The sequence below is a fragment of the Aethalodelphis obliquidens genome, unplaced genomic scaffold (genome assembly GCF_003676395.1).
Source record: "Aethalodelphis obliquidens isolate GAN/ISIS:26980383/991018 unplaced genomic scaffold, ASM367639v1 scaffold37, whole genome shotgun sequence".
Taxonomy (NCBI): Eukaryota; Metazoa; Chordata; class Mammalia; order Artiodactyla; family Delphinidae; genus Aethalodelphis; species Aethalodelphis obliquidens.
In genome coordinates, this window is record NW_020837981.1 from 12,280,180 (window position 1) to 12,292,612 (window position 12,433).

Consider the following 12,433-nt stretch of genomic DNA (forward strand, 5'->3'; position numbering starts at 1 on the left):
CCTCTCACTGTGTGGCCTCTCCCAGACACGGAGGCTCAGCGGCCATGGCTTACGGGCCCAGCTGCTCCGCGGCATGTGGGATCTTCTCGGACCTGGGCACGAACCTGTGTCCCCTGCATCGGCAGGCAGACTCTCAACCACTGCGCCACCAGGGAAGCCCTTTGTCTTCATTCTTGAAGAATATTTTCACTAAATAAAGAATTCTGGGTTGAAGTTCTTTTCTTTCAGCACTTTAAACTGGCTGCTTCAAAGATTTTTTTCTTTGTCTTTGGTTTTCAGCAGTTCGATTAAAAAAAAATTATCATACCTGATGAACTTGAACTGTACTTTTGCTGACTTACATAAGCTGAAAATATAATTATTTTAATAAAATTTTAGAATATTCTTTGGGTACAATTTTTAGGATAAATTCTAGTATTAAACTGAAAAAATGAATCTCTAAATTTTTGAGAGATAGCTGGGACTTCTTAAGTAAAATTGTATAGAGCTTCCATTTACCTAAGCTCTAATTTATAGATATCAAAATGACATATTTGATTGTTTCACTTTTGTCTTTTGGCAAAATGAGTAGCTATCATCTTTAAAATAAGCCTCCTTTTAGATATTCACTCTGAAGCTTAAACTGAGACTATTCTTATAGTATTTCTGCATGTTTACATTATTTTTGTCATGGATTCAAAAAGACAGGCAACTGCCACCATTTAAAAAGATTGTTAGACTTAAAATCAGAAACAATCGTTTAATCCTTTTGAGCGTCAGCTTTCTCATTAATGAAAAGGGGGAGATAGTGTTAGCATTAAATGACTGTGAGAGTTCTTTGAAGAGAAGTCTGAGATTCATAGAAAGCACCCTAGGAAAAACGGCATAACATCCAGTGTTTCTAAGCTGGGACCCAAAGAATGAGGGTGGAGAAATGGAAGGATAGTCATTTGATTATATTTTCAAAGTACACATGCTGTGTTTTTTCCTTTCTTTCTCCATACTCTCCCTCCCCCAATAATTTGGCCTATTAGAATCTCAAGAGGAGTAGTGAGTAAGGATAGCATGAATTCTTTAATCCATCCACACTTTCCACACTCCATCCCCAACCAATGTTAAGAATTGATCTAATCCAACCATCTGCTTCATTTGACAGGTAAAGAAATCTAAATGTAATAAGATGAAATAATCATTTCTTCCAACTTGAAATTATGAATCTCTTGGCCTACTTTATGTCTGTATTTGCTTCTATTTATTTATTTAGGCTGCTCTGGGTCTTCCTTGTGGCACGTGGGCTCTAGAGTACACGAGCTCAGTAGTTGCAGCGCACAGGCTTAGTTGCGGTATGTGGTATCTTAGTTCCCCAACCAAGAATCGAACCTTGGCCTCCTGCATTGGGTGCATGGCGTCTTAACCACTGAACCACCAGGGAAGTCCCTGTATTTGCTTTTAAATGAAGGAATTCTCACTACATGCCAGGCTGTCCTTACATGCCCCTCCTTTATTTGGCAGATGCACATGGTAAAATATTTTCCAAACTATAGTGAAGAGCACTTAATGAAAAACACAGATCTGTTCCAATTTCTCCACCCTCCCAGTTATGTCACAGAAGCAATCACTTTAATATTTTTTAACTTTTGAGTTCTTTTGGATATTACGATAATAACTTGTAATGTAGCTAGTCTGAACTGAGATGTGCTATAATTGTAAAATAGACACCAGATTTTGAAAACTTATTGTAAAAAGTAATATGAAATATTTCAGTAAGTTTTTTATTGATTACATGTTGAAATGATGCTATTTTGGATATATTCATTTAAATAAAATATATTATTAAAGTTAATTTTACCTGTTTCTATTTGCTTTCTTTTTAACATTTTTATTAGAGTATAATTGCTTTACAATCATGTGTCAGTTTCTGCTTTATAACAAAGTGAATCAGTTATACATTCTATTTGCTTTCTTAAAGGTGGCTGTTAGAATTTTTTTTTTAATAAATTTATTTATTTATTTATTTTTGGCTGTGTTAGGTCTTCATTGCTGAGCGTGGGCTTTCTCTAGTTGCGCCAAGCGGGGGCTACTCTTCGTTGCAGTGAACGGGCTTCTCATTGTGGTGGCTTCTCATTGTGGAGCATGGGCTCTAGGCACGTGGGCTTCAGTAGTTGTGGCATGTGGGCTCAGTAGTTGTGGATTCGCAGGCTCAGTAGTTGTGGTGCACAGACTTAGTTGCTCCGTGGCATGTGGGATCTTCCCGGACCAGGGATCAAACCCGTGTCCCCTGCATTGTCAGGCAGATTCTCAACAACTGTGCCACCAGGGAAGCCCCTAGAAAATGTTTAATTATACACGTGGCTTACATTTATTGCTCACATTATATTTCTGTTGGACAGTGTTGCTCTAATTAGTAAGCATATATTTCCCTTAGTTGATGTACCAGATTTTACTCATGAGATATCTGATCCTAGACTAATTCTCATTCCTTTTTAAAGGACTAGGAAGGTTTTTTCTGGGAATTCTGAGGATTTTCTTTTTCTTGGTATTCTAAAATTTTACAAGCATACAACTGGATTACAAGTAGGTTTTGTTCATTTTGCTTAAATAAGTTCTTTTAATTTGTGTCACTCTTCAGCTCTGAGAAGTTTTCTGGTAATACTTTATGGATTATTTCTTACCTATTTCTGAATGAGGAAAGGTCTTGTATGACATAAGATCTTGTATTCTCTGTTTCTCTATAATTCTCTCTTCTGTTTTCCATCCTGTTGTCTTTTTGGCAGTGATCCTGAGATAACCTTTTCCTAATCTTTTGACAGTATATTAAGAAATAGGGGGGAGATAGGCAATCATAGTTTTAATTGTCTACAACTCTTTCTTGTTTTCTGTCCTCTTATCATAGAAGCATGTTCTACCTTTATGACTGGTATCTTTTTGAGTATCTGTGAGGTTTCAAATTAGATTTGTTTTTAAATTTTCCTTTTTGCTGACTTACCTCTTTCTTTTTCAGTCAGTGGTTCATTTTGTTCAGGGCAGGCTTCTAGAAGGTGAAGCATATTTTAGATAAGGAGCGTGTGTAACCAAATGTGTGGAAGCAGAAATGCAAAAAGCTTCCTTTGGGAGCAGTGATAATCCTATCTTTGTAGTACTCTGGGCATAATGAGGTAAGGGTCTGAACTGGCATGAATAAAATGAGAACTGAAAGAAAAGAACTGAGTAATTATGCAAGAAAAATAAGTGTAATTGGGAACTGATTTCTCCACTTTAAAAACTCCCACACCACCCTCTTATTGAACTCATTGTATCCTTCCTTGTAATATTACTATATGTATATGTCTTTCTTAGTAAATTGTGACTCTTCAAGGCAGGGATTGTATCTTACTCATTCAATTTTTTTTTAGGTATTTATTGATCAACCACTGTTCCAAGTACTGGGATAAAGCAGTCAGCAAAGACAGAAAATCCCAGCCCTCAGGAGCACTTAATATACTTGCTTTTATCTTTCATAGTGCTTAGGATTTCACAATGCTAGGGATTCCCAAGGTTAAATTTATTATTTAACCCACCTTTATTTTTTATTTATTTATTATTTATTTATTTAATTAATTTATTATTTATCTGGCTGTGCCAGGTCTTAGTTGTAGCACGCAGGATCTTCGTTGCGGCATGTGGGATCTTTACTTGCAGCATGCAGGATCTTTAGTTGTGGAATGTGGGATCTAGTTCCCTGACTAGGGATCAAACCCTTTCCCCCTGCATTGGGGGCATGGAGTCTTAGCCACTGGATCACCAGGGAAATCCCTTAACCCACCTTTAAAAAGTAATATTGAGATGGTCTATTTATCTGTTTAGGTGTGTTGCAAAATGTCTTCTGATATTAAAGTCTTCTCTCTTTAACTTTATACAAAAAATTATTATGCATTCAGATTAAACTAATATCCCTCACCTTGTTTAGAGGTAATATATATCATTTTGATGTAATGGAAAAGAGCATCACCTTGGGAAGAGTCCAGGGTTCTAGTTTGGCTCTACTGTTGAATAGGTTTGCTCATGAACTTTTACCCTCTTTATTTCAGAGCTTCATATTCTCATATATAAAATAAAAGGTTGGTATCTTTTAGCACTGACACTTTGTGGGACAGAATTTTCATTTCTATGGACTTTGAATAATGTTGTGGCTAAACCATCTAGTACATTTAATTGAATGATTGGAAACAAAACTGAGAGCTGTCATTTCATATGTTTTACCTGAGTTATAATCAGTGACTAAGTATTGTTTTTTTCTCTTTTACAGACTTGGGTCTGGATCAATATACAATAAAACGCTTTGATGGAAAGGTGAGTGAACTATGATACAACGTATATATCCTGTTGTTTACTAAGAAGATTTTTAAGTTCCTCTAGAATTATTTGTGAGAAATTTCTGAATACCTGTTTGTCTTATCAAAAAAGTTAGTTGTTTAGATTGGGAGGCCTGTAAGTGCCTTCAGATGCTTCTACAGAAAAAAATCAAGCAGAAGGCTCTTCTGTGTTTTTCCGTATAGGGTAATACTGATGGGTTACCCGCTGTATATATTAAGGGCTAATTCAGTGTATGTTGACATTTGAATTTTAATTCAATAGCCATTATAAAGGTTAACAAGCCCCCCAATATTACATTTACACTTCTTATAAAAACACCTATCTGATTTGACCTTCCTTAGGCTTTGATAGTATATAGCAATAATCCTAACTAGAAAATTACAGAAGTCCTTACAGCTTTATAACAATTATGAAGAGCACCCCAAATTGCATATAAATTTGCATTATACTTACTTTCAGTTCTTTATTTTATGCCTGAATAAATCATATAATAAATCATTTAGTATAGAAAATAAAACTTTTAATTTTATTATCTCAAAACAGTCAGTTAAACATGTTTACCCCTTTCAGGCTGAATTCTCCAAAAAGAAAAAGAAAATATTACACAGGGTCAGAAAGAAAAGTAAAAGGTCAATTTTAAAGAGGAGGAAGAAAGCGCAGAAGGAAGAAGAGTGAGTCAGGGATGGCTCTACAAAGCTTAAAGAGAAGGAAATCAGAAGGAAAATGATGAAGTGGCTGGAAAAGGCAGGATTACAAACAAGGGTCTAGGTGGGTAGAAGTCAGGGTTAGTAGAAACTGATCTTGCAGGAATGTGTCAATCCTGCATCCTTATGTAAAACTACATGTACTGGTAAGGTGAAGATATAAGTGCTAAGGTCTTTTGCACAAGTAGAAGGAATGAACGGCTGCCTTAAGAGCTGCGAGATCTCAGCCAAGGCTTCCAGCCTAAAAATTACCTTTTCTATTCAGGTGGCACCGTGCCTCCATCTGTGGGTATCCTCTTTTTAAAGTCACATATTCTAAAAGAAAGCATGAACAAAAAGAAAGGGAATTTAGATGTTAGGAGACCCAAGTTTAGAGTCCTGGCTCTGCTTTGGGGCAGAACAATCTTCTCTCTGATCCTTGGTGTCTCTGCTTTATGTATGATAAAATACCTTATCCTTGTGAGGGGTTGCTGCAGACATTGATGTCAGGGTCTGATTTCAGAGTCTTTGGCAGGTTAGGTCCCTGTCTTATCTGTCTTTATGTCACTCAGAGTCCAGAGCATGCCTGGCACATAAGAGGTAATCAATAAATGTTTGATGACTTGGAAAAAAATCAGTTAATCACATATTTCTTGGAGGTATGACTCATTATGCCACTAATATCTTATTGCAAAATCAATTTTACAGATCACTTTTTTTTTTTTTTGGCTACTGAAGGAATCCAGAGTAGCATGAGAATTCAGTCCTCTCTCATAAACCTGGAAACATGTAAAGAAGTTGAATATGTGCAAGTTAAACAGCAACTTTACATGTTAAAAGGGGAATTTCCATTCCTAGAGAGCTCCCGAATATAAAAGTCCTAATGGTAATTCATGTTTCATATGTGCTGTTTAATTTTTTCCTGTTTTGGCCAGTACCTGTCCACTTGATCCTAAAAATTTGCAACTTTTGGCATGACTGATGAGCTCCACGTTTGTTTCAATTGTATTAAATTTATGAGCTCTACATTTCTTATCATTTGTGCCATTTGCATTTTTTTTGATTTCCACTCATTTTTATGAAATAGCAAGAGTAAAATGCAGTAAAACATTAAAGTATTTGTGTACCCATCTTGCTGTGGAAACAGAAATGGCAGTGCTTCTATGTTTGGAAGGCAATCTTAGCAGATTATAGTTGCAAGTGTTTATGCACTGAAGCATAAAATTCTGAAATCAGAGTAGGAAAGGCAAGATTTAAGGATATTAATGTATAATCTTTGAAAGTATGACCTACATGAAAGTCAGGCATATGAAAGTTGACTTCATCCAGGGGAACGGGTTCTGAAAGCAAATAGAGGAATGGGATACTTATATAAGGAGGTATAAAACTGAGCCAGTGACCCTGAGCCAGATAGCTTGTTCCCCTAGCAGAGTGCACAGATTTCCCTTTCATCCATGTTGTAATATGCATGTTTAATTCCTTTGCCAGGTTCTTCATTTAAGTCCTGTATTAATTTCTATCAAATATATTATTAAGGTTTTGTTTTGGAATCCTAAATAGGATTCTTAAACTTAGTTCACCTCTAGTTTATATCTTTATGAATTGCCTTTTATTTTTATTTCATATGAAGTCTAAGAAAGTAGTTTCTATACTGTTCTTAAATCTTATATAATGAAGAGTACAAATTTCATTCAGTGTTTAATCAGTTTAGTAGTTTTTCCAGGGATTTTTGCCATGCATCAAGTTCTTCACTCGATAATTATAAGAATCAATGCTTATTCAACTGTCGATCTTATTTTCCTTTGGATCTTCATGACTCTTTTGTTTTCCCAATCAGAAAATCTCAATTCTTGAGTAGCAGTTTCCAGAGTATATAACTCCTAAGATAATATCCTGTTGAAAAAACAGATGTACATGGCAATTATAGTAAATTTCATGCATGATGATTAGAAATTAGTAGAAAGTTAACACCCTCGAGGAATTTCCTTTCAAACTTACTTTTATTTTTTTAATGGATAATTTTCTTTCTCTCTCGCTCTCTTTTTTTTCAACTTGGAAGATGAACTAGTTATAAATTGCTTAGAGAAATATTTATTCTCATCCTCTTATTCCCCCATTGTTTTAATATTAGGCACACCATTTAATTAAGTCCATCATTTGACCAGTAAGAAACACTAGCTTATTTTATTGCCTTCTAGTTGAATTGCACTTTAATGCTTTTGTCATTGAAAGCAAGAACAAATGTAGAAGTAGTATCATCTTCCTGGGGTGTTTTCTCATTTGTACTTGAATTTCATACAAACTCCAGATACAAAGTAGAAAAGAATGGCCCAACTGATATTGACAAATAATTGAACAGTTATTTCTTACTTTGATACTTGTCATCTTTTCTCCTATTTTTTTTGACTAGAAAATTCTCAAGAAGTAAATGAAACATTCCTGTTTCAACTGATAGTCTGTGAAACTGAATTTGATTAAGCAGCTGTTGAATTTGGGGGAAGATCTTTTTCCAGAGCTTATCACTGCCTTATGTTAATGTATGCTAATCCTTTAAGGATGCTTAGCAATTTCCTTTGTAGAAGAGTCTTGCAGTACCTTGTTATTGGCACTTGCATCATTTATGCATTTCACTATCTACCATCTACTAACACAGGCGTATTTCAATATAAAGAAGCTATAGTCAGTGACCTTTGGTTTTAAGAATATATTTTATAGTTAAATGATATTTGTAAAAATATTCAGACTATGTTTAAAAGTTTAAAAACTTCAAAGCTTGAAAGAGTTCAGATTTTCTATTAGAGGATATTTGAAAATTATTATAAATAGAGTGTTAGCACTAGTATATAGATGATAATACAAAATATGGTCTGGCTTTTGTTTTAGGGTAATATATCACAGATTTTTTAGAAATGCACTCTCTCCCTACATTGTCCATGCGTTCTCCTTATGATTTGTTAATGCAGTTATTTCATGAATTTTGGATTATTTCTTTAATGAAAACTATATTTTTTCCTGAGTTTAATTCTTTATCATCCAATAATTGGTCTATAAAACAAAGCACCATTTCTAAGTGGAGCCTGTATCTTACATAATCGTCAAATATTTGTTCATTTAATCAGTTAATTGCTGTCCTGTATTGGTGTGGTTTATCTTAAGTGGTTTATACCCTTCATTATCCTGTTTCTCTTACTTCTCCTTTTTTTCCTCAGCATACCAAATATAGAAATTATGGTTTGTATTTTCTGTTCCTATCGCCTATAATAGACAACTTTCTCCATCTCAAACCCTACCTTTTTTTTTTCAAGTTATAGTAGAAAACTGCATGGTCTGGGTAAAATTGTTTCTAAGCAAAGAATACCAGTATTCCAGAGCTTTGATGTAGTCCTCTTCTCTCTTCTAAAAACTTTAAAGTTCATACTCTTCTTTTAAGTAACAGTGAATTGCCCATTGAAACTAATTGTCTATCATTATCATTCCACCATGTATTTCTTTTTTTGGAAAATAGATTTTTTTATTCTTTCCTTTCTATGAAGTTGCCTTTTTCCCTAACCTCTCCCTGAACATTTCAGAAGTCCTGCCTCTGGAATGAATTTTTTCATTACTTGTAATTACAGTCCTCTTAGGATCTCTCCTAATTTGGGAGAAAGAATTAACATGTGTTTTACTCCCATCTCCTTTATGATACTTACAAGAATGTTTGTTTAAATGGAACAGGAAAACAATTTAAATCAAATTAAGATGAAATGGCCACATTGAGGTGAAAGGGATAAAAGTATGGTCAAAGTCTAGAAAAGGAAATACCAATTACAGTGTTTATAATAGAAAAGATATGCAGAAAAAAAGATGGAGCTGTAGTTAAAAAGCAAAGCTTTAATATAACAAAATGCTTTTAATTGCTTACTAGGTAAAAGTTCTTTTAAAAATATTGGTAAATGAAGTTTAAAATTCCATTCCCTTTAAGGGAAAGTCGTGGTTCCCCAAGGGGAGTGTGGACACATTTTTTTTTCCTGTAATGTAATACTTTTAATGCTTTATTTGAGTTGTGATTATTTACTTCATATCACAGGTAAAATATGAGTCTAGAATAAGGTCTAGTATTACTATTACTCCTTGACATGTATAGTAAGTTATGTGAGGGATTTCCTGTCTTCTAAGAGTAAATTGTATTGCAGATAAAACAAAGGTAAATTGGGGGGGTGTTGCTGAAATTCTTATAGGATAGAGTTTGGTGAATCTTCACATTTATTTGAATTGCTTTAATTTTGCTCAAATTTTTATAGCAGGATTGATGTTCTTATGAATTCTGCATTGTTAATTGGGCACATCTCTCTCACTCTTTCTTTTGGTTTCCAGAGACTTGAAACCAGTCAATTCTAAATTCTTGGTGAATTGATGTATTTATTCAGGTCTTTCTATTGATAAATGTGAATGTATAGGCAGAATTTTTTTATTTTTGCTCCATGTCTTTTTGATCCATGTTTCCATTTGCCCTAAAAAGTGTAACAGATTCTAAGAGGATAAAGTATTTCAGTTCTTCGAGTGCTGAAGTTCTCCACAAATATTTTCATAATTATATATTATTTTAGGGGTGATAATTGAGCCCTTTTAAAAAACCCCATTAACATATCCACTCATTGGTTGTCAGTGGTTTATTTTTCCAGTTGAAAGTAAAATCTAAATGAAAAATGCTTGACTATTTGTCTCTTGAGGGAACTATTACTACTACTAATCATAATAATATGAAAAAGAAGCATAGTTGAAGTTTTTTGAGTGTTTATAATATGCCAAACAGTGTTCTAAGTGTTTATACATAATTACTCTAAGCCACACAGCCACTCTTTTAGATAGCTTACTATTTTCATTATTTTACAAATACTAAAGTATATAAAAGTTAAGTAACTTTTTTTTTTTTTTTTTGACCTAAGATCATACAGTTAGTAAGTGGTGGAGCCAAGATTCCAAATTGGTAGTCTGGCTCTAGAGTTCACCATCTTAAGGACTATGCTATATCATCTTTCATATAGCTAAGCTATTTGTCTGTATGATCTATTTGTAAATAGAAATTTCTCATCAAATATTTCTTTTATTTTACTAACTTAATGCTATTTGTGCGAGAAAGAACTTGCTATTTCACGTTGTTTTTGGTAAGAGTATTGAAGTTAATTTTTTCTGCTTTGATGAAGTACAGCTAGAAGCCAATATTAACCTGAGAAACCACATAGTGTTTCATTTTAAAGGAAGAAAACAAGAGATATACAAATTATAATGCCTGAATTTAGAAATTAGAATTTCAACTTCACTGTTATTTGCACCATTGTTTTCTCATATGCCATGAACACCACTTGCATTTTGAAAATGCTGTCGTTTTTTCTTTTTTTTTTTTAAATCGAAGGCATCACTCTTAAGGTGAAAAGTGTCATCTGTATTTCGAGAACTGGATCCTGGCTCATTGTAGTCAAGATAGCAGAGAAAATAGTATTTCTGTTACAAACTAAACTATTTACTCTTTCAAATACTGATCGGTTGTGTGTTAAATGTAGAATAATTTGAATAGAGCTACTCATTATAGTTAGTCTTTAGACAAGCAAAAGTTTAAAATGTAATTACATTACCAAAATGAAATCAAGTACAGATTCAGCATTTCAGAAAATCCTTTGACACCTGTTGTAATTTCCTGTTTTATTTTTAGTCTCAGATTTTTTTGTCTTCCTTCTTTCCCATCCAAAGTTCTTTAAATTATTTTAAAACCATTTTCTCATTTTTCTCTCTTCTTACAAATTAACAATTTTAGTTCTCTTTAACACACTGCAGTCCTCAGAAAATCTGGTTTTGGTGTCTGAAATATTTTACAAGGGATTTCCAATTTGAGCTTCTAAGTATTTGACAAGCTACATGTAAACAGTTAGTAGATGTAAGTATTCTGCAACGAATGTGAAAAATACAAAATTATGGATTGCTGTACTTGTTAGTGTGTAATAGCACAGGATGAGAGAATGTGGTTTTGGATATAGACAATCCTGTATTCAGATATGGACACTGCCACATACTTGATGGATAACCTTGGGCAAGAGACCACTTAACGTCTGAGTGTCAATTATCTTCTGTAACTATAAAATCAGGACAATAAGCAAAGTATCTGGCTCTACAAATTATAGCTATTTTGCATGACTTTCAGCCCTTTACTCAATTTATGAAAGGAGTTAGCTGCTATCATGTATGTTATCTTCTTTCTCGGTTTGTATGAAATGCTGTAGAAAAGCATGTGCTCTTCATAATTGCTCTCTCCGTTGTTCTTTCCTTTCCAGTTAAATCAGCTATAAAAATCTCCTTGTGCTATCTCTGTAATGAGCAATTGGCCGGGATTAAATGGCTAGTCTATGAACTGAAGAGAGACCTCTGGTTTGATTTCTCATATCTGAGCTGTTCTGTGTTCACAGTGATTCATCTCATCACAGTACTGTAAAATCCTTTGGGTCTCTGTCACATCAGTCCTAGCCTTGGGCTTGTAAATTGTCGATAGCATATATTTTTCAATCAAGAACTTTTATCATGCTACTAAGGTTGGTTTGAGAAGTATGATAAGTTCAGGTCAAATTTTATTTCACAGCCAGTGAAGTTTATTTGTTGAAAAAAAATCTTTAAAACCATTTGGTATATGAAGGTACTTTGGAGTGGTACCCAGCTGAATTAGCTAACTTAAACTGCTTCAACAGTGCCAGCCTTCATGATGGCTGGCTTTTTGTTACTAACATGAATAGTACTTTATTTAGTGCAACATAATTTTGCAAGAGACCTGTTCCTAAGTAGTCATTCTGAACTCTTCCTTAGAGTAGTTATTAATCCTCTAAACTCATCTGAGTTTGGTTGCCTATGTGTTAAATATAGGTGGTAAAGCAATGAATTTGCCATGAAGTTAAAAAATAGTATATCATGAAATGATAGTGACATACCCTTAAAGGAAACCTTAATTAAAGAAATGGTTTCACTACCCATGGAAAAAAGTTAAGTGTTTGCTTTCCCTTTTCTTTAAGAAATAGGTAATTATTCATGTGTTTTCTTTTTATAGTAATGTGAAGTTTTTCTATAATTGTATGTTTTATTTCAGCGAGGTTAAGAATTGAGTTATTTGGGTTTTTGTTTTGTTTTGTCTTATTACTGTACCTAGCAGATAATATATAAAATATTTTTATGTATTCCTCATTTCCTGTTTCGGGTGTTCAGTGATTTTATTCCAAATCACATTTGGTCCTTTATATGTTATAATAGTTTGTGATATAAATATATTTGATTTGGGAGTTTTTGTTCATATAATCAAACAATGTCATTTTTTTTTTCTTTTTCTCATCTTCTGATCAGGATTTCTGGCAGGTACTGACTCAGCAGCATGTGCCTTAAATTAATTAATGTTTCAAAACCCA

General features: G+C 33.8%; 1 protein-coding gene across 3 annotated transcripts in view; it reads left to right on the plus strand.

The window, feature by feature from the left end:
* MICU1 (mitochondrial calcium uptake 1) overlaps positions 1-12,433 on the plus strand; it is a 200,081-nt gene that overhangs the window by 69,289 nt on the left and 118,359 nt on the right. For all 3 annotated transcript variants that reach the window (XM_027129935.1, XM_027129934.1, XM_027129936.1), the window contains one exon: positions 4,265-4,308. In XM_027129935.1, coding sequence (XP_026985736.1) covers positions 4,265-4,308 — 44 coding nt within the window. The remainder of the gene's footprint in view (positions 1-4,264; positions 4,309-12,433) is intronic.